This window comes from Dryobates pubescens, chromosome 2 (genome assembly GCF_014839835.1).
Source record: "Dryobates pubescens isolate bDryPub1 chromosome 2, bDryPub1.pri, whole genome shotgun sequence".
Taxonomy (NCBI): Eukaryota; Metazoa; Chordata; class Aves; order Piciformes; family Picidae; genus Dryobates; species Dryobates pubescens.
Window position 1 is genome coordinate 27,854,175 of NC_071613.1, and position 22,364 is coordinate 27,876,538.

General features: G+C 39.9%; 3 protein-coding genes and 2 non-coding genes across 6 annotated transcripts in view; 2 read left to right on the top strand and 3 right to left on the bottom strand.

Moving 5' to 3' along the window:
• KLF7 (KLF transcription factor 7) overlaps positions 1 to 22,364 on the top strand; it is a 412,385-nt gene that overhangs the window by 317,898 nt on the left and 72,123 nt on the right. The gene's annotated exons all lie outside the window — the stretch shown is intronic.
• EEF1B2 (eukaryotic translation elongation factor 1 beta 2) lies at positions 2,138 to 6,179 on the bottom strand. Its single transcript, XM_009899055.2, has 6 exons — positions 6,017 to 6,179; positions 5,515 to 5,637; positions 4,024 to 4,147; positions 3,579 to 3,645; positions 2,872 to 2,997; positions 2,138 to 2,329 (listed from the first exon to the last, which is right to left on the bottom strand). Exons 1-6 carry the CDS (start codon positions 6,094 to 6,096, stop codon positions 2,175 to 2,177), a joined length of 675 nt encoding a protein of 224 aa, XP_009897357.1. The 5' UTR covers positions 6,097 to 6,179; the 3' UTR covers positions 2,138 to 2,174.
• LOC128899371 (small nucleolar RNA SNORA41) lies at positions 3,184 to 3,318 on the bottom strand. Its single transcript, XR_008463073.1, has one exon. It is a non-coding gene; the product is annotated as a small nucleolar RNA SNORA41 (small nucleolar RNA).
• On the bottom strand, positions 3,721 to 3,797 carry LOC128899367 (small nucleolar RNA SNORD51). The gene has a single exon (XR_008463069.1). It is a non-coding gene; the product is annotated as a small nucleolar RNA SNORD51 (small nucleolar RNA).
• Positions 6,529 to 19,955, top strand: NDUFS1 (NADH:ubiquinone oxidoreductase core subunit S1). Its single transcript, XM_054173320.1, has 19 exons — positions 6,529 to 6,763; positions 7,546 to 7,613; positions 7,819 to 7,910; positions 8,570 to 8,677; positions 9,776 to 9,852; positions 9,945 to 10,026; positions 10,136 to 10,266; positions 10,987 to 11,172; positions 11,601 to 11,735; positions 12,176 to 12,290; positions 13,230 to 13,375; positions 13,916 to 14,044; positions 15,096 to 15,225; positions 15,708 to 15,868; positions 17,388 to 17,542; positions 18,188 to 18,363; positions 19,101 to 19,235; positions 19,425 to 19,497; positions 19,811 to 19,955. Exons 2-19 carry the CDS (start codon positions 7,550 to 7,552, stop codon positions 19,900 to 19,902), a joined length of 2,187 nt encoding a protein of 728 aa, XP_054029295.1. The 5' UTR covers positions 6,529 to 6,763; positions 7,546 to 7,549; the 3' UTR covers positions 19,903 to 19,955.

The following is a 22,364-nucleotide window of genomic DNA, read 5'->3' on the forward strand; positions in this document are numbered from 1 at the left end:
CCCTAATGGGGAAAAAGGCCAGATAAAGGGGTTTTATCATGCCATTAAAAACAAAACCAAACAAACACCAAAAATCAACCCAAACTAAACACTTCATGGTAAACAGTTCCATGATCAGCCACCAACTCAAGAGTAGCTATTGACACTTTATTTCTCTTATTTACTTCCTGAACAGTTTGCACTTCTGGAGGTAGCAATGTAGATCAGTTTGTAACCTACACTTCCCTTGAATCCCTTTCCTACCTATCACCTATTTACAGAACAGCTCTGCTGCTCTTTCACTTATGGGGTAGCCTTGTGATGGAAGAGTGTCATTAATACTAACATCTTGGGTTTTTCAGACAATACAGCAATATGCCAGCAGATACCCAGACACTCCCAGCAAAGTGGATTCTGTGGACTTCTGCTCCCATACCCATCCATTTTTTAACTGGGTAGACTACTCTCCATAGTTCTGTTTCTGTGCAGCAAGTTTCCTTTTAAGTGGGGAAAAAAACCCAAAAAAACAACACAGAAGAAATCCCAGCCACTCAGGTTTGTACATGCATGCTTAGCATAAATTAAACACAGAAATCCAGTTTGTCAGGTCAGATGGATGGCTCACAGCACTGTTAGCCAAGTTACAAGTCTATAAATCAGTCTATTACACCATTTAATCCACTTGGAGCCTTAATTTCTACATCAGGAAGTTTAAAGGCAAGAAACACATTCAATAAGAAGTCAGAAATAGCGACAGCCAAAGATAATAAAAAAATACATTTTTGTATTTCATTTTTTCCTGATGCATTTTAATGCACAAGATCACTAAAACTAACCTGTGATTTAGCAGAAGTCACAGCTAGAAAACTGCCACAGAAAGGGTATTGTGCATTTATTACACACAGGATGCATCTAGTCCTTTAAAAGTTTATGGAAGAATGAAACCTATAAAATTACTTTGAATTCTTTAATCATGTTTTAAACTTCTGTCAGGCAAGTGTTTTGGTTTTTTTTCCTTGAGAAAAATTATGAAACAAAAGCTCTTACATAATCTGAAATTGGCACTCCTTTGAACAAAAAGAAGCAGAATCTGCTGTGCCAGATAACTGCACACATGCTCTGTGACAGAAATTGTTTTAGCTGCTGCTGCGAGGCTTCAGGACTACACATTAGTTCCAGTGACCAACACGGCACAAAAAAGGCTTCCATTTCATGGTCACAATTCTCTCAGTTGAACAGAAGTCCTAAAAACGTTTGCCCAAAAGCTTCACAACTTTTAACAGTTTTTGTATTTCTATCAGTCCTATAGATAGATTTTTGGAGAACAATTTATGATAGGTTCTTCAATCCTTACAAAAATATCTCAAGCTAGAAATGAAACTGGAGCCACAAAACTGCTCAAACTGGTGTTAATTGTGCTACTTGCAGTAGCTGAAGCCTGCAGTCTCTGCATTAGCCAATGCTCAGTCAGTGCCTTAGAGCCCGTGTGGAAGGTGCCTGCTGCCCCCTGGTCGCCTCTGTCTTCATAGCACCTTTTGTAACACCTGCCCCCAGGCTAGTAAAGGTACAGGACCCACAAGCACTTTCGAATAAAAAAAGCGTAAGTTTTTATCGACACCATTTTTTAGTGTACTAAGCAAGAGCCCCCAGAAAAGCCAAGTTTGAAGTAATTTCATTGCAAATGTTTTCATATGTCACAGAAAAATCACTCCAAGTACACGAGATGAGAGTACCATGGTAGACTTGGGTCCAGTAAAAACTGTTTCACTATCCTGTCACCTCCAGTGCACTGCACTTACCTTTATCTCCACTCCCTCGATGAAGCAAAGTTTTAGCTTTTGACAAAAGCCATACTGTATTTGTGCAGTCACCACCCTTAACTTGTAGTTTGCCTGAGATCTCTGTATGCCTTTCCCTTAAAACCATGCCTCCCTTCCAGAGGGATTACAGAAATTTCCAGAGTAGCAACTTACCCAATAAATGGAGCAAACATTTCAGATCAGCCTTCTATTTCCTTTGCTTGTGCTCTTGGATACTATGGTGGGATGTTAGAGCAAGCCTGACATTCAGGTTTAGCTTCTACTTTACCCATCAACCAAGTTTCACATTTTTGAGTCAGAATAAACCCTGGGTTTAAATTGCCCACAGACACAGCCCAATTTTTGCAATTACATTTATTCTAGATGTATCAGGACTTAAATCTTATTGAAAGCAGCTACATCCATTGATTGTACATAATCTTCAAAAGCTGTTATTCTCTCTTCCAGCATGTCTGTTCCAACTTTATCATCTTCAACAACACACTGGATCTGAAGCTTTTTGATACCATAGCCAACTGGTACTAACTTGGCTGGAGAAAAAAAAAAACAAAAACAACAAAAGGCAAAAAGCAAAGCATTTAGTACTGCTTGATTGGTAGAATCTCTTCAAAACACAGATCTAAGACTGAACTGACTGAAGTCAATCTGCAGTTTGGTTTTATGAACAAATGTAGTATGTTCCACATCACAGACTGCTTAATCAACATCAGAGCATTCATTACAAGGTGGTCAAAAGGTATGGGTTGTTTTTTGTGTGTGGTCCCTCCCCCAACCCATTGCTGTGTGCATATGGGTGTTTGTTTACTGCATCAGGAAATGCTTAGGGACCATGCAGGACAGCAGAGCCCAAGTTCTAAGACCTGTACTTGAATCTTCACCTGGCTGCTGCACCACTACACCTTTCCGAGTATGTCAAGATACTGAAGTCCCATAGTGTTGCAGTTTCTGCACCTGTTTTATCTACCAACATTTTCACAGATCAGCAAACATTGACTGCAAGTCTGCCTGTTTATACACTATCTTAAGAGACTGTATTACCTCCTTCTTCCCTGCTTTCAAATGCTCTACTTACAAGATCCCCAGACCAAGCCATCTGCTTGAATGCTTCGAACGCATTCCTCCAGCTTGGCCATGTCTGTCTCATCATCCCAAGGCTTTACATCAAGCAAGATTGATGACTTGGCAATAACAGCTGGTTCTGCAGAAAGAAAACCACCATTAAAAGCTAGAAATATTCAAAACCTCATGAATTTCCTCACATAGCTGTGACAGGCCCCTTCTACCTACATGCACTGCATTAAGTATAAGCTATGCATGTACCCAATATTCAAGATGCAGATAGATGTTATTGTGAAAGAGTCTCATAAAGGAAACACTAAGACAGAATTGTTTGTTACATAGGAAGTCCTTGTCAGAGGATCTGAGTAGGAGCTTAATGCTGTGTAACAGTTTATTTTTCCACAGGGGGAATACTGCAACTGTTACAGTTCTGAACAGTTCCAGACCAGTACCTGTGGAGGGACTTGAAAAGTGCAGCCTTTTCTCTAAAGCTTCAACAAAAACCTTGGGGTTATCTTCATTTATATGGAAAACTCAGCCGCAAAAATTTTGTTAAGGTTCCCATCTGCTATGGGAAAGGCTAAGCTCAGAGGGAATTCAAACGAAGCCAATTACTCATGTCTCATTGTATCAATGGCAGTGAATTAGAATTTCTAGATATCCTGTTCAAATGCATGAAAATTAACTCAAGCGTAAAAGACAAGCTCTTGGTAGACATACTTTTGGACTTCTTTGATTCATATTGGGCCAGGCGTTCTTCCCTCAGCTTCTTTGCTTCTTCACTTTCCTAAGAGAGAAATCTGAAGTTACAGAAAAGCACCAAATCTCCACATCTTTAAAGCATTACCAAACTGACTGGTGTCTGCTCAGGCAAAAACAAATCATCACAACCATCAGCCGAAAGATGGTGATTTTTTGTTTCATTCATCATGTAACCAGTCAAAATTAAACAAGACAATTCATTGCAACACGTGCCTTTCTATCTCCGAGTTTTTACATGTCAAGCTTTTCTGCTTTACAAAGACAGCTGAATTTGAGAGTTCAAAGCAGGATCTGGTATCAAGGTCATAAACTTAAGTAATTGATACCTATTAAGGCAAAAATTTGTATAGCTGGGTATTTATAAAAAACCCACCCAACTATAATACAAAAAAGTCACAAGTACCTCCTCATCATCAGATCCAAAAAGATCAATGTCATCATCATTTTTGCTATCTGTGGCTGCATCTGTTGTGTCCTCAACATCAGCGGGGCCATATTTTGCCAAAGCCTTCTTTACTCCTGGCAAGCTGAAACAAAACAGCAGATTTTAGGGACCTACTCAAATGTCAATATAAATACTGGCAATTTTCAATGACTCTACAAGTGCACTCAAAGTAAAACTGCTGTGCTGAACAAACAAACAAAAAAAAATATCTAATTCCCACTACTTGAAAACAGAACCTCCCCAAAGACAATCCCCAATGTTCCTGACATACTAGTTGAGACTAGAGCAAATCCCACATTCCAAGATTGTTCACCTAAGCTGACATGATCCTGCCCAACACTACTGATCCACCTGAGTATATGGCTAGAAAAATCTTTCTTGAAATCATGTATCTGCATTACATTATGTGCAGGAAGAGTCATCAACTTCTTGTTCATGCTTCCCTAAAAATATTTTCATTTAAAAACAATGATAGGAAACAGGTTGTTGCAACATAACTGATCCTGTGACTTTTAAGTGTCAGTGAATGCCTTACTCTGAAAAGCTAGCTTTCAACAGCACACAGAGGCCAGAATTCCCTGAGTTAATTCTCCTACAGCTCATGCAGTTCTGCAATCTTAGAACAACCCTGTAGCTCTATTGCTACCGTGTACTGCTGTTATAAGTGTCACAAAACTATCTTCAGTTTTCAGGAACTGTTTTCTGTAGTTTCCACAGAGTGGACTTTGTGTAGCAGCTTTATCATCTCAGTCCCATTTAGCATTTTAAGAGTTTTGGAAACAGACTGGTGACTGAGCCACCCAACTTTGCAAGAGTTCCTTCCAAATAGGACTGAGGCACATAGAGGTGGCAGCGTAGACACCACCTATGCTCCTATGCTGTACCTTTTTAGAGAGGCCTGCAGTCTCCATGGATGTCAATACAGCACCTTTCATGAACACTAATATCACTAAAAAAGAAAAAAGATAAAGTTCTTTCATATTTCCTCACCTTCGTATGTGCTTCTGCACTGCAAACCATAGATTTTATCTTCCATGACTAAAAACCTAAACCAGTAATTTTCCTTATTTAACATCTACATAGTGTAGTTATCTTTAAAGACTCCTGTAATAATTTCTAATCCACCTTCGTGATGCCTTTATTGGGTTAATTACTGGCTTTCAGCATTATGAATGCAAAAGCTGGAACAAAAAAATCAAGCTTTTCCTATAAACTTTAGCAGAAATGTTAGCAACTGACAAAATGCAGAATCAAGTTGCTTAAACTCTAAGTGAAAAGCTTAACGTACTGACAGTAGAGGCTCTGCTTCTACAACTCCTCGTGTTCCAACAGCACAAAAAGCAACATGGCATCAGTGAAAAACAGTGGTGGTTCAAACTCGAAGGAACAAATGTAGTGCTTCATAGGCCAGCTTGTACACAATATTCCAGCTTCGCGGTTTAACCATACCTTGCCTTTTGCTTTTCGTACGACTTAATATGATTGTACCACCGAAGAGCATGATACAAGTCTGCAGGAGGTGGGGCAGCGATTGCTTCAAAGACTGCTATATCAGCCTGAGAAGGGACGTACCTGCGGAGAACAATCCGAAGTTAACCCCCTTCCTCGGTGCACGAAGGAACAAGTGCTGCTGCCACAGCAGCAACTCAATGTGCCCGCCGGGCTGCTGCAAGGCCTAACAGCAAGCGCCACGTTAAGTGCGCGAAGGCCGCCAGGCTGGGCGCCGCGGGCACGCTGTGGTGGCCCAGGAACTCGGCCAGCTCCGCGCTGCGCCGCCTGCAGCGGCTCTGTGGCAGCAGCTGCTGGGGACCTTAGCACACGCGTCCCTCAAGCCCCCCCGCGCCAGCACGGCTCCCGCCCCGCGCTGGGTCTCGCCAGGCCAGCGGGCCACACCGCGGCCTGGCCAGGCTCGTCTCTCCCGGGCAGCAGTACTCCCCTAGCCGCGTCTCACCCCTCGATATAGCTCTTGTCCGCCAGGAAATCATTGAGGACCCGGAGGCCAGCGGCGGACTTAAGGTCCCCGAAGCCCATGACGGCAGCAGCGCGACACAGACGCTACGGGCCCCACGCCTGGCCCAAACGCCGCGCAAAGAGACCCGGCCGCTTCTGCGTTCCCCTTATATAGTCTTCGGGTTTCCTCGCTGACGTGAACGCCCTCGTATCCATCCGCAAAAACCTGCAAAGTAGTTCCCCAGGTTTGCTAGGGTTTAGCGCAAGCCGCGCAGAGGACTGGATATTAGAAGAGTGGGGAAAGCTCAGAGTTATAAATATGAAGTTACCGATAAAGCGCAGGAAGCTTTACAGTGTAAAAGGGTACCGTAACATTCCTTGTACTTCGTCCCCTCCCCCCCCTAATATTCGGATTTGAGAGAAGAAAGAGCGGAGGAAGACGGAAATTGCTCATGGTGACGTGTTTGACGGTGGCCGCAAAGGTGGCAGGAGAACAGCGGAAATTGCCGAGTGCTATCAGTCGCCGATAATCTGACGGAAATACCCGAAGCGCTTAGTTCCGAAGGTTACCGAACTCATACGTCAGAAAGCGACAGGCGTCGCTGAGGCTGCTGCCTCCGGAGATTGCCGAAAGAGTCTCTGGGGCTGACGGAAAAGCCCGAGGCTGCCGCCATAGAGGCCAAGGCGGACGGTATCCTGTGCAGCGGTGCGGAAGGTTGTGGTACCTCCACCGCCCGTCTCGCGCCAGGTAACGGTGGCGGCCGCGGCAGGGCCGGCGGCAGTGTCTTGGTAGTCCGGGATCGGAGGGATGTGGGGGAGGCGCCTCCAAGGTGACCCCCGCGCCGGGTGGCGCTGCCGCGGGCTGTGCCCTCGGCTCCGACGCTGTGGCGGAGCGCCCCGGGATCCGCCTGGTAGCTCCGCCGGCAGGGACAGGGACGCGGGGCTTGGCGCCGAGTTGTGCTGTCTGGCAAGGCCCCGGCTCCGACCCTAAGGGTGCGGAACTGGGGAGAACGGGCGGGGCCCCGCGCCTTGGCCCGCTGCAGGTGGACGGCCTGCTTGGTTCCTGCCCGCAGCCGCCCCTCGCGGGGGCAGCGGCGGAGCTCCTGTTTTTGCTCTGCTTTAGCCCTGTTTGTAAACACGATCCTATTGCAGTGAAGCTGCCGCCTGTTCTCGATGGCTGTGCGGCCTTCCTACTTCTGGCAGCTCCTGCAGAGTTAGTGGCTGGAGCTGGGCCGCCTGCTGTTCATCATCATGACGTTCAGCGTCTTTTCCCAAGAAGGATGAACCAGGTGATCCTTGAGGTCCCTTCCAACCTGTTATTCTATGATTTTATGATAATGTAAGGTGACATATATATAAAAAGAATAGGTAGTTACATGAAATTATCTTTGTCTTGCAATTTAGGAAAGCAGCATAGCTCGACACACTTTTTTGTAACTGCTGTAGAAACTTTTACTCTGCCTCTTAAAAAACTTATCAGCAAATATTTGAACTGATGAAAACTTAGTGCTGTTTTCTTTCTTGCCAAAGGACCATGCTTCGCCTACCTGCTGTCCGCAGGACCTTAGCTGGGGTTGCCCAGTCCTCCAAAGTGTGTGGTAAGGGTCTCTAGTTTATGCATGTGTGTATTGATAGTGATAAAATTCAGGTGTGTTTTGACTTATTGAAGGGTGTGTATGTGTACTTTGCAGTTCTTGAGTTCTATGTTGCACTGTTTCTAGAACTGGATAAGGAGCATGGGATCTGATGGTTTGTATTTAGCTGTAACTGAAAACTTTTCCTTTCTTTCTCTGTGTCTCTTAGGACGTACAACAGCAACAGAAGCCAGCAACCAAATAGAGGTGTTTGTAGATGGCCATCCTGTGTTGGTGAACCCAGGAACCACAGTACTTCAGGTGTGAGGGCTGGCATGCTGAATTTTATTTGGACTGACTCATTTCTTGTCAGCATCTTCTGTTCTATATAGCAAACAACCCAAAAGCCTTCATGTTGTTTCTTGCAATTCTCTAAAGGGTGTTTTCCCTCACTGTGATGTGATTTCATGTGCCAGAAATTCTTTTGAGGACTCACTGGAAAAGAAGCATCTGCCATGGCTGAAAGATGCATGCAACACGAACCTCAGCTGCAAAAATTAATGTGATGCAATAACACACTTGGATAACTTCTGGTTGAATTTCTAGCTCTGAACTGTGTGTGACCTGGTAGTCTTTCAGAACCTTTTAACTTTGTATCTTACTAAAGTGGTGTCTCAGGTAAATGAGGGATTGCCTCCTTGTGGTTATTAGTTCTTATGATTCAGAGTGCTGGTCCTTTGCTGCCTTTGTTCTTGGTGTGGGAAGAAATGTAATCTGGATCTCCCAGCCCAAGTAGATCTCTTTTCTAATCTTTTTTTTAAGAAGTCATTAAGTGGGGATGTGGTATAATGAGTTAGAATGTGAAAGTACATGCTGTTTATTTTAAAAATATATCTCTCATTCTTTGGATATTTAGGAATTAGAATACTCTCAGTAGGGGTCTAAGGTAAATTTTTCCTTTCGTTTCTTATTCCTTCTAGGCTTGTGAAAAGGCTGGAGTTCAGATTCCTCGTTTTTGTTACCATGATCGTCTCTCTGTTGCTGGAAACTGTAGGATGTGTCTTGTGGAAATAGAGAAAGCTCCAAAGGTATTCTGTGTGTTTCACAGGAATTGTGATTCTCTGCTGCACTTAAAGCCTACTTTAAATCTTGCAAGTACTCATACTATCATTGGTACACAAATTGTTTTCACTTAGTGGCTCAGAGCAGTTTTTTTCTCTTTTCCCCACTGGACCACAGCAATTGCCTCTGGATCAAAGTCAGTTCTCAGATTCTTACAGATTACTCGCTGCTGGACATTGAGCATTTGATAGCTGTGCATTTTCAGTCAGATAGGTTTTTATGTTGTGTAATTTAGGCTTCAACAGCACATTTTCCACTGATACTGCACAAACAGATACCTTATGAATGCAGCTGTAGGATTAGTGCCTGCAGGTTTGTTCTAGTGAAGTAGACATTGTATTTACTTAGTTTATATCAGTGCATTATTGATTTCTGTTGTAAGATAGTAGTTGACTTCAGGACTGATCGCTGTCTGCAGCACTATTAAGAAATATGGGCACATAGCTGAGGCATTCTTTTGGTGTTCAGTCTTGAATTACACATTTATATTCACCTATAAAACTCTAGCTCACCTCAACTTGAATTCCACAGCTTGAGCTTTGCGTCCCTGGAAACTTTGGGCTATGATCTATTTCACAGTGTGACTGTAAAGTAGGAGGGGATTCACTTTCAAGCAGGAGTTTTTGTTAAATCTTTCAGTAACCTTGTGAAGAATTTTATACCAAAACTCTTTACACAGCTTTTGTCCAAATACGTGGCTTGTAAATGATGCACTCTCTGAGCTTCAGTTCTAGAAGTTCTACAGACCTCTGCTGAATCTTTTTGATTTGTCTTGTATCTATTAAAACTTTCTTCTTGCTACTACTTGAAACAGAATCTGAAACTAAATTTTTCAGCTTTAAAATTTGCAGCTAATTTAACCTTTTTTGTAGCAGATATTTATAAATATGGTTTCTAGTTACTGTTATTGGTTAGATTTTCTATTTTTTTTTCCTTGCAGAGACTTTTTTATTTCTACATGTTAAATTAATAACAGAATTTGGAGGGAGGGGAAGATTTGGGTTTGTGCCTATATTGAGAAGAAATACGTTATGTTTGTGCTTGCTTTTTTATGATGATTGCAGCCAGTTGCTGCTTGTGCCATGCCAGTTATGAAGGGCTGGAACATACTGACAAATTCTGAGAAGTCCAGGAAAGCAAGGTACCTTTCTTTTAGCTTTGTATAGCTGATTACTTATACTGTCTGTTAAATGATACCACGTTGATGTTCACTTTAATTCCTGAACCCAATAGAGAGGGTGTAATGGAGTTCCTGCTGGCAAATCACCCATTGGACTGTCCTATCTGTGATCAGGGTGGAGAATGTGACCTACAGGTACAATATCCAATTAAGTTGTGTAGACTTACATATTAGTACTCTTTTCTTAGATAAGGCTCTGCTTTCCAACAGCCTGAATATATTTGTTTTCTGTTGTCTGTTCTAGGATCAATCAATGATGTTTGGCAGTGATAGGAGTAGATTTAGAGAGGGAAAACGTGCAGTGGAGGACAAGAACATTGGCCCGTTAGTCAAGACAATCATGACTCGGTGTATCCAGTGCACTCGATGTATCAGGTAACACCCTTGCTTTTTTACTGGAGAGTGTACCAGACAGGCATATTTGTATCAGGTGCCACTGTCATACACTTCTAAACTTCTTTTCTAGCTGTAATTAAGAAATTTATTTCTGCTGGGGACTGACAGCAGGTTTCCCAGAGCTATCAGACAGCTGTCATGCAGGAAATACAGACAGGGAGAGTCAAAACATGAAAATGAAATCTGAATTCTATAGGGCAGAATTGGTCCCATGGTGTTAGTGGCAGAACAGATTTTTAAAACAGTAAGTGACTTCCTCAGCTGTGGTTGCAAGATTTATTTATTTATTCTTGACAGCCTCTGGTAGCTGTATTTATGCTGTCCTGTAGTCTTGAGATTCAATACCAGCTAATCTGAGCCAGATGAAAAAACCATAAGGTACCTGCTTAGTTCTAGAAAGAATTTGTTAGTCAGGTCTAACCTTGGACTCAGACTGTGAAACTGAATGAGCACTAAGCAGCTCTGTCTTTTGATTTAACTCCAACTAATTTTTGTAGCCCTGCTTGAATGAAAATTCTGCAGATGTACAGTCCTGCATGTGTTGGCACTGACTGACATATCTAAATTATTTTTTTCTTAATGGTGTATTTCAAGTGTAAGGTTAATGTTTTATCTTAGGAAAATGAGAAGGGTTAAAACTGTGCTGTGGTGGTGGTGTATATTCCAGATTTGTTTTTCATTCTTTTTCACATCAACCAGGTTTGCTAGTGAGGTTGCAGGGGTAGATGACTTGGGAACGACCGGCAGAGGAAATGATATGCAAGTTGGTACTTATGTTGAAAAGATGTTCATGTCTGAGTTATCAGGAAATATTATTGACATCTGCCCAGTTGGTGCTCTTACCTCAAAGCCATATGCCTTTACTGCGCGTCCATGGGAGACAAGGTATGTATCTTGTCTCATACTGCAGATGCAGCTCCGTTTCTGCCATACACTTTATCTTAGAATACGTTCATCTGTGATACCAAGGGTTTGTATTCTCTGTGGTTTTGTTGTATAGTTTTCCATAGACTGAATCTAACACCAATTCTGTTATTGACTCAACTCATTCAAGAAAAGGAAGAATGTTATGGTTTGTAGATTGTGCCCTGATTTTTGCCCTAAATCTTGTAGATTGCGTTGATTGCTCAGTAAAAAAATTAGTATGAAGAAAAATTCAAATTCATTAACTCAGTAATAGTTGGAATATTGTTTAAAATACCTTGTCAAACTAAACTCTTACAACATATTATGTGAAGCTAAACATCGTTTGTTATGCAGTCAGTTGCTGCTTGTATATAGGAAACTGCAAATGGGTTATTTGTTTTAAACAGGAAGGTAGAGTCAGTTGATGTTCTTGATGCACTTGGAAGCAACATTGTAGTGAGCACAAGAACTGGAGAAGTGATGAGAATTTTGCCAAGGCTGCATGAAGATATCAACGAGGAATGGATTTCTGACAAAACTAGGTGTGTGAGAGGTGTTTGTAGCGGTATCTGTGTTTATGCATGCATTAGAAGCACACTTTGCAGAACAAAAAATGTGCACTGTAGCACTGACTTCTGCATCCCACTGCTAATATTGTGAAATTACAGTGAAGAATAATTGGTAAAACATGTTTTTAAAACTATAAGTGAAGTTTCTGAGTTTTCTAATTTCTGTTTGTAGCTTTTCTCCCCCCCCCAGTAACTATTTTTATTTGTATCACATTTTTTTGCTTTTTTTTTTTTTTTTTTTTTTTTTTTTTTTTTTTTTTTGAGAAGGAAAAGTTCAAATTTCAGGGGAAATATTTCTTGTGTTTCTCTTCTGTGTTCATTCAAGGTGTTAGAAAACTCAATCTTGGAAACTATTTAGTATACCGAATTATCATTGTCTCTGATCTTCAATAATATTAGTGGTGTTTGCTTAGGTTTGCTTATGATGGTCTGAAGCGCCAGAGGCTTACTCAGCCCATGATCAAAAATGAGAAAGGACTATTTGTTTATGCCTCATGGGAGGATGTATTAACTCGTGTTGCTGGTGTGGTAAGAACAATTTTCAATATATGTAGCATAAAATTAATTTCTAAAGCTGGACATGCTATAATGGTTAATATGAAAATGGTTACATAGAAAAGGGCTTTTTATTTTAAGGTTGGAAGGGAGTATTTGACTTCAAATCCACTGTATTTCTACTTAAATTTATTTTTTTGAGTATTATTTCTGGTTTCATGGATTAGACTGTCTGAAGAACTTTGCCCTATTGTGATTTCATATGGGCATTGGTAGAGAAATTACCTTAATTTAAATAGGAAACTAAACTGTTCCTTCAGAAATTTAGGAGGAAGCAATTTTGATCTATCTGAAGAAGTTCTAAATTTATTTAAACTATGCTATCACCACTTTTGTTTATTCTGTATTACTTACATTTAAACTGTGCTCACCTCAATACTTTTGCTGTGTGGTGACTGCTGCTTAAATGAAGTGCTGCATCACTGCACTGGATGTTGATAAAATTTTTGTGGGATGAAGTAGAATTGAAATAACTGCAATTGAACTTTCCTCACAGAAGTTTTTGTCCATGCTACAGTAGCGGGGTTTGTAACAAAAGCTACTGCCTCTTGGATAATAACTTTGAGTTGAATTTACTACCTGAGCTCGTTTTATGGAAGTTTGTATTCTGCCTGCACTGTAGCTTCATTAAAGTGAAAGCATTCACCAGTCCTCTCCTCACCCCACCAAGTGGGAATTAGACATATCTGAGCAATAACTCAAATGAGAGAGAAATGCATAGAATAGAGAGAGCTATCCATGAATTCTGAAGGGCCTAGAGTTGCTGCCTTGCAGAAGGCAGACACTGTTATCAGACCAGTGATTACATTTCTAGCTTTGGCACAGCCTAATGTAACAAACGTTTACTTGGGCCAAATGGGAATTCATTGCAATGGTTTCTTTAGCTCATGTTTTTATACTTTCTCTCTACAGCTACAGGCTGTTGAAGGTAAAGAAGTAGCAGCAATTGTAGGAGGACTGGTGGACGCAGAAGCGCTAATAGCTCTGAAAGACTTATTGAATAGAGTAAATTGTGATACGCTCTGCACTGAAGAGGTCTTCCCTACTGCTGGGGCTGGGTAAGAGTTCAAACAAAATTAGTATGTAATCAGTACGTTAATCAACTTTCCAGTCTGCAAATCACCTCATTGTCAGAGTCTGAAATGGCCAAGGATAGCAGTTGCTGAAGCATTAGCAGGCTTTGTTTGAATTTGCAGTATTGATTTACAGAGAGCATTTATGGATAGTCTCTATTACAGCAAAGGTTGCACACTTCACTACATGTTGAGGCTGCTGCGGTTTAACAGTAGGCTACTGAAAGCCGGTTGAACTGTTGTACATTGGGTAATTTTGTCTGTTGCTATTTGTTTTGTGACAACTACAGTAGAATTACGATCTTGTAAACTGTGCAACAGCAGATGAAGTTTGTGAAGGCTGACAATAACAGTGAATGTAGGAAATATCTACATTGTAATCCCATTAATATTTTACTGGGTTAGTAATTCAGATTGAGAAATGACTTCTTCCTCTTCCTGAGATGAAAAAATATTTACCATATATTCATTCCTTCCCTATAATGAATTCCCATCTGCTTGCTTTCTTGTATCTTTTTGATACAGCACAGATTTACGCTCTAACTACCTGCTTAATACCAAGATTGCTGGAGTGGAGGAGGCAGATGTCCTGCTTCTGGTTGGCACCAATCCACGCTTTGAGGCACCGCTTTTTAATGCTAGAATTCGAAAGAGGTTTGTAGTTGTTGGTAATGAATAAACATGTGAATCCATCTGGATTTGATACAGAGGCTCTCAAATGGAGCTTCAGGCAGTAAGTTGTGAGCTTTCATCTAGATGGACTCACTGGATTTGGTTCACATTTTAGTAAAGGGACTGGTGATATATGTGTAGAAAAAGTGTGTGTCTTCTCCCCGTAGTGTTTTGTTCATTCTTACTTGGACATTTCACATAAGTTCATATAGTCAGACATTTATTCCTTTGTTACAAGTAGTCATTCAATTTTAACATTTTTCTTTGACAAGTAATGAACATAACTAATGCAACTTCAAGATATGTCAGCAGGAGACAAATGAGATTTATAGAAGGCCTGACCTTCATAATGCTGAGATCTTCCAAAATACATAATTTTAAACAATAGTGGCCTTAATGTTTTGAGAGTAAAAAATGCAATTAAACTTATGAATGATTCATGTGTTTTTATAAGTCTGTGCCAAGAGAAACTATAAGGTTTTTTTTTCCTAACTAGCTACATGTTTCTCTGTTTATCTAAAAATCAGTGGATATCTAAAACTGTGAATGATGTCAAATTCAGAATTCTTTCCTCATACAAATGACTTAACACGAATTTTGTAGCTAAGAGTTACAACAGGCTAAATAAACTTAATAGTAGCTGTGTGGTGGTTTATACTCTTTGGTTTGGTTTTGCCTAACTCTGGAAAATACATCTTAAATTTGTAGTGTCTCATTTTGTGAAACCTTTTTTTTGCTGAGTTGGCAGAAGTTTGAGGAGAGGAGGGAACTGAGCTATGAACTTACCATGTAAGGTGTGTTGCTGCAGTGGTCCCAGAATGTACAGAGAGGAATAGTCCTTGTGAAAAAACCTTAAGCTTGTTTAACAGTCAGAATAATCCTATGCTCCATGTTACTAAAACAATGAATGCCATTTAAATTCCCTTGAAAGACTTTTCACCCTATTTTAAGTTACTGATAAAGTTTTAATTAGTGGCTTTGAGTAAAACACCGTGTTCTAAAATGTGTTATAAAATGTTTGCTCTGTTTTCAGCTGGCTTCACAATGACTTGCAAGTGGCCCTTGTTGGGTCTCCTGTAAATTTAACGTACACATATGATCATCTAGGAGAGTCCCCACAGATACTCGAGGACATTGCTTCTGGGAAACATGCATTCTCTAAGGTACACACAACTTAAGAGCATGACTGTTAAAATTTCAGCTTTATTGAGTAATAATGAGCTCCCTGCAGAGATAGATTTGAAGAGAAGTACCATGTTGCATATGGGGTTATTTGCTTTTAATCAAATGCAGAAATGAGGTAGTGATCAGCGTGCACCTAGTATGTGAACTGTTTAATATATTCAGGAGTGTAAAACTTTGCAGCACAGGAAACTCCTGAAATATTTCCTTACATAAAGCAGGTTGTTCAGCTGCTGCTGAACTGAAATGACTGTTTTGCAAGGGTACAGCTATGTTCTGACAGGGTAGTGTACTCCTTGTAACAGTTGCTCTTGCCTTTATCTCTAAATGTGACCATGACCGTTTCAGAAATGTAGCTTTGCATGGGAGACTTGTGTAGTTGTAATGGGATTTATTACGTTATCTGCACCAAGAACTGTCTTCAGAGCTATGGAATGAAATTCTTGATTCTTTACTTGCACAGGTCCTTGACCAGGCCAAAAAGCCAATGGTGGTGGTGGGTAGTGCAGCGCTGCAGCGCAGTGATGGAGCAGCTATTCATGCTGCCGTTTCCACCATTGCACAAAATGCCAGGACTAAGAGCGGTGTTGGTTCTGATTGGAAAGTCATGAACATCCTCCACAGGTTTGCTTTAGTTCTTTTTGGGAGCCACTTTCCCTCAAGCTGGGCTTACACAAGTTACTACAATGTGTGCACGTTTCTTTGAGTACACACAAGCAGTTTACACAGTTAGAACCTGCAGGGAATACAAAAAAATACAGGTACAAACTAGGAGAAACTTTTTAATAAAAATGGGTTCCATAACCTAGCAAACTTTTCTCCATGAGGTTTTATTAATCTATTATTTTTAAATGTAGAATTTAAGAGGGACAGAACACAAGAGAGCTTAATAAAATTGCCCTAGTGCTCGGTAGAATGCACAGCAGACCCATGTTACTTACTAAAATGATTGGTTTTTGTCTAGAGGAAGAAAACCAAACAAAATGGCAAGTGTATTTCAATAATATGGTTTCTTATAATATTCCTTTTACTGTGCAGTTTCATAACTGAATATTTAATAGAAGAGCTTCAAATCTTTTAATTTCAGGGGTTTTGATCTTAAGTTATTTGATTTATTGGGATATTACTGCTTTTAATAGGCAAGCTTCTCTTCAGTCTTTCCTCATTCTAAAGCTCCATCTGTCAAACTGATAACCTCTGTAAAGGAAAAAGTATTTCAGCAAATGTCATGGCGTGTGGATTTATAGACTCAAAGTCCTGCCAAAAGCAGCTTCAAAGACATTAAACTAGTATGGCCAGAGCAGGGCTTAGTCCTCTGAAGGAAATTTCAATACAAAATCCTGCTGTTGAAACTGAAACATTTAATACCAAAACACTGATGAGTTAAAGAACACTGACAATACCTTTTTTACATGTGGCTTGACAGTCTTTCATATTACTGACTTTCATGTTTGTGGTGCACCATCCTCTCTACCTTAAGTGTAAGAAGCAACTTAACTTACTGTAATATACATGTCTGACTATGTCAGGCAAATGTGAGTAACAGTGAAGGATCTGTAGAGAGGCTTTTTTTTTTTTAAATATAATTCTAAGTCTGGCACCTGATTATTCAGGATTATGCAAAGCTTCCTTTGAAAATGGAAAAGACTGCAAAAAAAAATATTTCATTCTTTACAAGTATTTTATGTGTGAATAAATGAAGGGATAAAATGGGGTCTTAAGTCTTAGATCCTTCAGAGTAGCTGGTATTTCATCTTCTTCATGAGTACCCTAAATTAAAGGCCTGTTGAGTTCAGTTCATGATGAAATGTAAACCTTGCTGTTACAGATGACAAGCGAGCTGCCTGCCACTAGGCCTTGAGTTGGAACATCTGCCTTTATTTTTCTATTCCATCTTCAATAGGCAAGATTTCTTCAAATGGCATCAGTTTGTCCAAATGCAAAACAACCTGATATTCTGTCAAATACTCCTGTCAAAATCTTCAGCTGACTATGCTTCCTTCTTGTTCTGTTACTATTGGAGACCTTTTAATCTCCCTCTGTAATATTTAGGTAAAAAAAGCAAAAAAGAACTTAAGTCTGTTCTGATGGAAGAGAGGGAATTCTGAACTAACTTAAAGTCATAATACATTTATTCTTACAGGGTTGCAAGCCAGGTAGCTGCTTTGGATCTGGGCTTCAAACCAGGAGTAGAGACAATTAGGAAGAATCCTCCCAAAGTGTTGTATCTCTTGGGAGCAGATTCAGGTTGTATAACCCGCCAGGATTTGCCAAAGGATTGTTTTATCATCTATCAAGGTAATCAGTAGCTGTAACTTAAGAAATGTTGCTGTGTCATAGCTGGAGAGAAAGCTCAAACACTGGCATCTTTTACAAATATATTTGACCCTTCAGTGAATACTAGTCTTTTTTTCTGCTCTACTCTATCAAAGTGATGCATCACCCAACTTAGGAGTCTTGTCCATAAAGTTGTTGTTTTTCTTTTAATTCAACACATAACTGAGATACTGTTTACATATATGGTAACCTGTTTCTGTTGTTGATAAGCAGTAAAGCAGTGTAAGCTAGTTAGGTCTTCTGGAGCACAGATTCAAAGCTGGCAGACAAAATGGCATTGATTCCCCAACTGTTCTGTTACACCAAAACACCGTCTTAATTCACTAAGCATCCTTGTTTGAGGAGTACACCCACAGCTGAGTGGCTATAGAAACTGAACAGCCATGTACTACTGCTTCTAGTTCATTCATTCTCCCTAAAGTATTAGACAAGTGAGACCTCAGAGTAGTCAGCCTAACAGGCTTTATATTACTGGTTAAGCAGACCTTAGAAACGTTTGTTTTTTTCTGGGGAAACAGGAATTCTTTATTGTGTTAGCAAAGTGTTTATTTTGATTTATTTCCATCTTGTAAAATTGTGTGCTGTTTCCTCTTTCCATCTATTTAGGACATCATGGGGATGTGGGTGCTCCCATGGCTGATGTTATTCTCCCAGGAGCAGCATATACAGAGAAGGCAGCCACATATGTGAATACTGAAGGTAGGGCTCAGCAGACAAGAGTAGCAGTAACACCACCTGGGATGGCGAGGGAAGACTGGAGAATTATTAGAGCTGTCTCTGAGGTACTGTTACTGTTATAAATTGCTTCTAATAAAAGTATACCCAGAGGTTAAATTCCTTTTATATTGAAATGTGTTTTCACAAGAGAGTTCCATTTTCAGGGAAATAGCTGACTGTAGTCCTAAGAAGTAATGTTTTATATTTGATCCTTTGTTAATTCTGTTAAGTTAAATCAAATTGTTTCCTTTTTGAGGATTGCACTAATACTGTAGCTGCTGTATGCTACTGGAATATATAAGGGGTGAAGCTTTGTGTGCAAATTCAGAAAATCTTCATGAAGTGCTGTACAGGAAACTGGTGGGAGGATACAGTTTCTTTTTAGAAAGCAAGCAATATGAACTCTGAAGACAAGATCTAGTATCATTAGATAAGTTCAGATATGCGCTTACGAATCAATGGGAACAGGATGCATTGATAATTGCATCAATTTTGATCTCATTTGATGGTAGACTAGGGAAAAAGAATGATATTTGTATGTAAGGAGAAGAGTACTTCTTGGTTTCCTTTGTATAGCAAATGGGACAGTGTAGTATTTTGACGTTGGGAAGTCTTAACTGTGGGCATGAGAAGTCCAGCAGAATTCTGTGGATGCTTGAGTTTGTACATTATTATCATTGCCTGTGTTTTCAGGAGCAGATTTCTCCTGATTTTACTTTAGGTATGTTAATGCATTGGTCATCTAAAACAGTGGGTATTAAATGCCCAGACTTGATGGCATTTCTTTCTGTCCATCAATTAGATGGCTGGGTTGACCTTGCCTTATGAGAACCTTGATCAAATACGGAAGCGTTTAGAGGAAGTATCTCCTAATCTGGTTCGATACGATGATGTGGAAGAAGCTAACTACTTCACCCAGGCAAATGAATTGTCAAAGGTAATCAAAGCTGAAGCATCTAGGCATGATTTAATGTTCTTACATAGCTTGATGCTCTTTTTAAAAATGGGTCTTCCTCATATGCAGTACTGCAAGTATCTTTTGACCTGCATTAAGTGCAGAATTCAATAAACAAATGCTTTGTATTGAGTTCCTATTGTAAACCTGACTTCTTTTTTTTTCTGCCAGTTAGTGAAGCAACAGCTTCTTGCTGAACCACTTGTTCCACCTCAGCTCACAATAAAAGACTTCTATATGACAGGTATGTACAGTATGGCCTTTCCACTCAGAAATCAACAACACATTCTACTTGGTTTTACAGCAAGATTCTTATGAGGCATGTAAAGCTTTCCACTAGGAGGATATGCAGGATTTGAGTCTTCTGAAGAAACAAAATTTTTCAGTAAACTGATGTGGAATACACATAAAGCTCAGACTATTTGTCTGTATTTTAAACTAAGCAATTTTCTTTATCCTTTTTAAACACAGTCCTGTACTAAATCTCTTTGTGCCTGTTTATGGTTTTGAAAAGGAACAGTTCTAACACAGACATGTTTGAATTTTTTGTTTTTCAGATTCAATCAGTAGAGCATCCCAGACAATGGCCAAGTGTGTGAAAGCTGTTGTTGAAGGTGCTCATGCAGTAGATGAGCCAGCCAGCTGCTAGAGACTAACCAGACGGCTCCCACCTCCATCCAAGTATTTGTTGCAGTTAACTGCTGTGACTGTTTGGTCTTTCCCCATCCCCCACCCCAAATATATTTGCCAGGTCATTGTATTTTTCTTTTCTTCCTTCACATTGTCATCAGTTCAAACAGTCCCATAATATTATAGGACGGTTGCTTTGTCTGAGGGATCATGCAGCACTCAACTCACTGTACCCACAGGCAGAGTACACAATGATTGTATACAAATAAATTATAATACCAAACAATCCATTACCTATGTAATTTGTATAGCTCACACTTCTTCCATGAAAAGAACTCAGTGAGCAACTCAGTAAGTCTTGATTTGATAGGAACAAGTCTGCATGGCAAAAATACTAGATTGTAACCCTCTTTCACAGTATCCAGGTATGTTAAATTTCAGGGCTAGTGAGTGTGAACATGCTATTTTGGTAATGTTCTTTCAGAGCAGCTTGTCCCTCTTTTGATTTGAGTCAAACATACCTGATTTACATCAGTGTTCAGATGTACAGCTGCTCTAGAGATCTGCATATTTTCCCTCCCCTTTTTTTTTTCCAGTTGAGAAACAGCTCATGGAGGAAATAAAAATAATTTTGATGTTTCCAAAACAACTTCCTCATACCAAACTGCTTAAAAGTTTAACACAAAGAGGTAAGGCTTTTGGCTACACCAGTTGAAATACAGAAAAGGCCTCAGAATAGTTTCTCTCTGCACTAATCTTTTTATAGCAAAGTGGGGAAAGGGGTTGTATGGGAGGGTTTTTAGTTGGTTGGGTTTTTTTAAGCTTTAGAATTACTTCAGGGCAGTCACTCTCCTCATTTATGCTGGTTAATTTAAGTTTGGAAGAAGTGCATTCTCTTCTTCAACAGGTTACTAGGGTAATAAGGTTTAGAGTAATCCAGGAATAATGTGAATATAAAAGTATCATAAAGTCATCACTTCCAACTTTTTTAATAAAAAGTGTTAACTTTTCTTGAGGAACAGCTACATGTTTCAGTGCAGAATAATAGTGCATGGGATTGCTGCTGTAGAAGCATTAGTTTGATACAATTCCTTTTTTCTTCCATCCTTAAAATGTTTCAGTAACAAAAAGAAATTTTTAGATGTTTTCCTTCTGCCCAGGAAGAAAACTCTTCCTGCTTATCCTGTCCTTACAATAGCTGACTAAGTCTAAATGTTGGACATTGACTCAACTCACCAATCTTCCAGTCACTTACAGGGTCAGTTTTCTTGGTGATATAAAATAAAGACAACTATTTCTTTTACTCAGAAATACCACTATGCATGGTAATGAGACATCTAGAAATACCATAATCTTATTTTTCATGTGGCATGACCCCATGGTGTGTGATACCCACATGTGTGACCAAGTACAGCATAAAACCATGCTGTCCTTTCTTCAGGAGGAAGAGGGATTTATGGCAGGGAAGTAGCAAGAGAAAATGTATGTGAGAACATATGCCAAAAGCAAGGCAGTTGGCTTTTAGCACAGGTGGTTAATTTTAAGAGGAAAGGGTATAACTAGGTATCTTGTATTTAGGAAAACATTTGGTTCTCAGGTTCCTAGGATGAAAACCTTTTTCCTGAAAATCCATGTTGTCCAAACACAGGAATAATTTCAGCTGTGCAAGAACTTAGTTATCACTTCTTCACTTCAAAATTTGTAAATATTCAAAAGCTTTAAAGATCCCCCCCCAAATGTCACAGCATTATTCAATTCTGGGAGCTCTAGCACACTTCTTTAATCCTTCAGTTAGTGTGTAGAGAAAATCCTTATTTCTATTAAAACAAACATCCACCCATTATCTTGAAAGACAAAAAGGAAAAGAAGAACATGTGGTACTGTCTTTCTTGCTTATCTTCCCACCTAAGTAGTCACAGATTATAAAACTTTTCAACCAAACTTGATAATGTCAATAAGGTTTCCTAGAAATCTGACTGTTGAAAACTAGATTGTAAAAAGAGAAATCTAAGTTAGAATTCTTATTGAATGAGCTTACATTGCACCCCTTCCCTTGTCTTCTGCTTGCTCTGGTGACAGGACAGTCAGTGCACATGAAGATTTCTGCCTAGCAAGCAATAAAGAGTAGGCACCTGCAAAGGAAGGAAGGTGATGTAGGCTGGGCAAAGTATTTGAACAAAAATTACATAAATGAGGCTGTTCTTGCAACTTAGTTCAAACAATGCTACTGCTTGGTGGTTCTGAAGCTGCAACCTCAGATTAAAACAAAGCATTATGAGAAAGTGCCAGTGAAGATCTGGGGTGATGGGAGATGAACACACTCAAATGTTGTTCTTGACTGTTAACATAAGGGCTTATTAGCTAGATGATAGTGTCTGATGCACCTAATCTCCAGTGTTGGTGGGTGCATTTATCCAGACACTTTTGAGGGGGTGGACTAGGGGTTTATTGTACTTTACCTTAAAACCCAAGACCAGAACC